The 3,444-nt window shown below is 41.0% G+C and overlaps 1 protein-coding gene across 1 annotated transcript; it reads right to left on the bottom strand.

The window, feature by feature from the left end:
- Positions 1-286: 286 nt before the first annotated feature.
- Positions 287-2,635, bottom strand: mrpl32 (mitochondrial ribosomal protein L32). The gene is made up of 3 exons (XM_037785067.1): positions 2,438-2,635; positions 2,022-2,221; positions 287-926 (listed from the first exon to the last, which is right to left on the bottom strand). The coding sequence occupies exons 1-3, from the start codon at positions 2,538-2,540 to the stop codon at positions 675-677; spliced, it is 555 nt and encodes a 184-aa protein (XP_037640995.1). The 5' UTR covers positions 2,541-2,635; the 3' UTR covers positions 287-674.
- Positions 2,636-3,444: the final 809 nt, after the last annotated feature.

Below are 3,444 nucleotides of genomic sequence, written 5' to 3'. Positions count from 1 at the left end.
ATTTTAAGGTTGGAACTAGACCACACAAATCAGGTTTAATCAGAGGATGGTCAAATATGTAGTCTTAATAAAAGGTTATAAAGGATGTTAACATTCTTAATCCCACTTTATTATGCCAACAACATTGGGGCACAGTTCATAAAAACTATTCGTTCCTTACTGTAACATGAAGAGGAAGCTGTCATTCCTCTTCAACCAATAAAAGAATGATTTAACTAATGCAATCATTGCCCTGTACATTGCACAATCTCATTTATTAAAATGTGAATAAAGTAGATACATAATGTTCTTTTTTCAAATAATGAATTTATTGTCAAACAATCAAATATACAGTAAATTTATCTCAGTCGAAAACATGACAAACAGCTGAAACAAAGACAAAAACATGATGTCCGATACCAAGAAACTCCAATGACTTTGTGGCTGTGAGCCCTAAACCCACACATCAATGAAATAGTACAGTATGTTCACAGAGATAAATGTATGTCTGATGTGCCAGTATTCATCAAATCTCCAGGTATCAGTGCTGATCAAACAATCGCTTTGTAGAAAAACTAAATTGATGCATCAGCCTCCTTCGTTTGCTGAATAACAGACTGGACAAAATATGCTGTTTACTACATCATATAAAGAATCAGTGCGTATGTGTCACGCACAGCATTAATATCTCAGCATCACAGGCTGAACCAGGCAGGCCTCTTCCGGCCCCTCTCCACAATCCTCTTGTCCTCGGCCAGCTGACTCGGCGTTTCGCCCTCATACAGGACGACAGTCTCCACGGTCGGGGCCTTCAGCGGGCCGCCTTCCATCGCTTTTATCTGTTGACGAATCAGAGCCGTCTCTTTGCACACCTTAGCGTAACAGAAGCCACACATGATGTGTTTCTGCTTCAGGTGGCCACACTCGGGACACGGCTCGATGTTGTTCTGAGAGAGAGAGAGAGAGATAGAGAGACTGTGAGTCAAACAATGTAATGGAAGACTGTTTCTACATTACTTCTCACATATCTTTGGCATTTTCTGTACTACAATTTATTATTACTTATTGGCCAACGTTTAAACCAATGCTGATATATTTGTGATCAGCTAATATCAACTGGTAATATCGGCATGTCTCTACTGGAGATGTTAACATTTACACATCTTGGTTCTGTTTCAAGATGTTTTGCGGTTAATGAAAATTACTAAGGTCAGATATTGATTTAAAATGATGTCATCAGACCTGTACACCGAAAGAAATCATCACATATACAATTCTTGAACAACTTCAGTACAAAGTATCTCTCAATTAATCTGTTCACAACAAAGTGTGCAGACTATTGTGACTGATTAGAGGTTATACGGATACCATTTTTCTGAGCTGATCTGAGTACTAAGAACTCATTAAATGGTCCTTCCTTCTATTGAATTAAATAAGGTTAAGTTTGTTATCTTCTTTGTTGACAGTGAAGAATCTCCACAGGCAATACGTTATGTGTATGCATGCTATTAAAAGTCCCATTATTTGTGGTATCTAGAAAAACGCTAATTTATGTATCTGTTGGCATTGGTAATTTATTGGTAAACTGTTAGTGCGGTATCTACTTAACCTGTATCTGAGTAAACATTTTATTATTTGATATTTTCAAAGAGATGTCTCAGTTTTGTAAATGCCATCAGTACAGATAGTAGGTGGCTGTGTGAGTAATAATAATAATAATAATATATTAGATTTATATAGCGCTTTATAGTATTCTCAAAGACGCTTTAACATAGTCGGGGGGAAAACGGTGTGAGACAGACAGACAGGAGACGAACGACAAAAAGCGACATACGCAGGCACAATCACATACATACACATGGACTGATGGGTAGGGGGAAGGAGGGGGCTACGGGTAAGCAGATGAGAAAAGATGTGTTTTGAGGCGGGACTGGAATGTGGTGAGGGAATCAGAGTCTCTGATGAGATTGGGGAGTGAGACAAACATGTGTTAAAGTTAGGTTTTGGGGTGTAATGACCCTTTGAGAGGATCCAAAGTGTACCTTGACTTTAAGGAGATTGCTTTCAGCTCTCCTCCTGGTGCGGTTGACCTCTATAGTGCGTCTCTTCTTGGGTGCTGCCATCCACAGGATGCTGTCTAGGAGGCCGGGAGGCTGCTCCGGGCTCTGCTGCTCTTCCAGCTCCTCCTCCTCCCTGTCGACCTGAGGCAGGAGGCTGGGGCCACTCACTGCCAAGGCTGGAGCTGCACACAGGAAACAACAACATTATTGTTACCTGCTTTTCACTGCAAAGCCAGGTCAATCAGCTCAGCATGACCGGAACAAAGGATGAGAATGTAGAGAGGTGGTGGAAGGAGGTAGCGAGTAACAAGCTGTGACAAACAGTATGTTAGACAGAGCTTGTTACCAGGATTAGATCAGTAGCTATCTCCTGAGCTCCAGTCAGTCAGTCAACTCACCCAGCTGTCTGTCTAACGTCAGTCCGGCCGCCTGCACAAGTCTGCTTTCAATGTGGAGCAAAGAACATCTGAGGCTGTGCACTAAAGCGGATAAATTCATCATGATTGTTGTCAGCACGCTTCCTCTCCGTCCAACATGTCAAACAGCTCACGGTCACTCGCTGCGGTTCACTACGTCATCAAACAGCGACAACAAACTCGACTTCTTCTTCTTCTGTTTAATTTCCAGCAGGCAAAGCAAAGAATTCAGGCGTGTTACTCTACTGCCATCTAGCGGTCAACCTTCTAAACTTCACTCTTTAGTGTGATTAAATACATTTACATTTATTCAGCAAAACATGGTGATGCTTTCCATGTGATATTACTGTGATATTCAGTAGGAACATATTGATTTTTAATTAATCTCTTTTATTTCTATTTTAAAACGTGTTTTTAAGATGTACAAAAAAAAGGTATTGTCAATAATGATATGTTTAGTAGAGAAAGGATTTAATTTTGTTTTTTTTGTATTCTTTCATTTCAGATAATTATTTGATAAAGTTGATAGCGGATGTACAAAAAAGACCCACATTCATTTAGGCTATAATTCCTCTCTTATTGTACCATTTGATTAACATCACTGTCTGGCATTATTGGTCCAAATTCAGAATGATGAATAATTAATAGAGTTAAAGGGACTATTGGTAACTTTCAGAAATGCTTCTTAGCAGCGACACCTGTGGCCGTGAAATCAACGAAAGTCAGCGTCGGGCTCGTGCTTGTGCTCGCTCTAAATGGACATGAACGAGCATCGCTCAAAACAGTGAGGCGACACACGTCAGCTAAAAGCACAATATCACTCTATATTTCAGCTGCTTGGCAGTAATGTTAGCTGACCAGACGAAGGTCTCTCCATGAATCAATGCTGATACTGTGTTTGCTTCTCCTGCCTCAGCGCAGGCTTCAGCAGCGGGGCTCCCCAGCGAAAAACTGGTCTCCCTCCGCCCGCAGCCGGAGAGAGCAGGAAG

Source organism: Sebastes umbrosus, chromosome 11 (genome assembly GCF_015220745.1).
Source record: "Sebastes umbrosus isolate fSebUmb1 chromosome 11, fSebUmb1.pri, whole genome shotgun sequence".
Taxonomy (NCBI): Eukaryota; Metazoa; Chordata; class Actinopteri; order Perciformes; family Sebastidae; genus Sebastes; species Sebastes umbrosus.
Note: the sequence above shows the minus strand (reverse complement) of the source record. Positions and strands in the feature narration are given on the sequence as shown.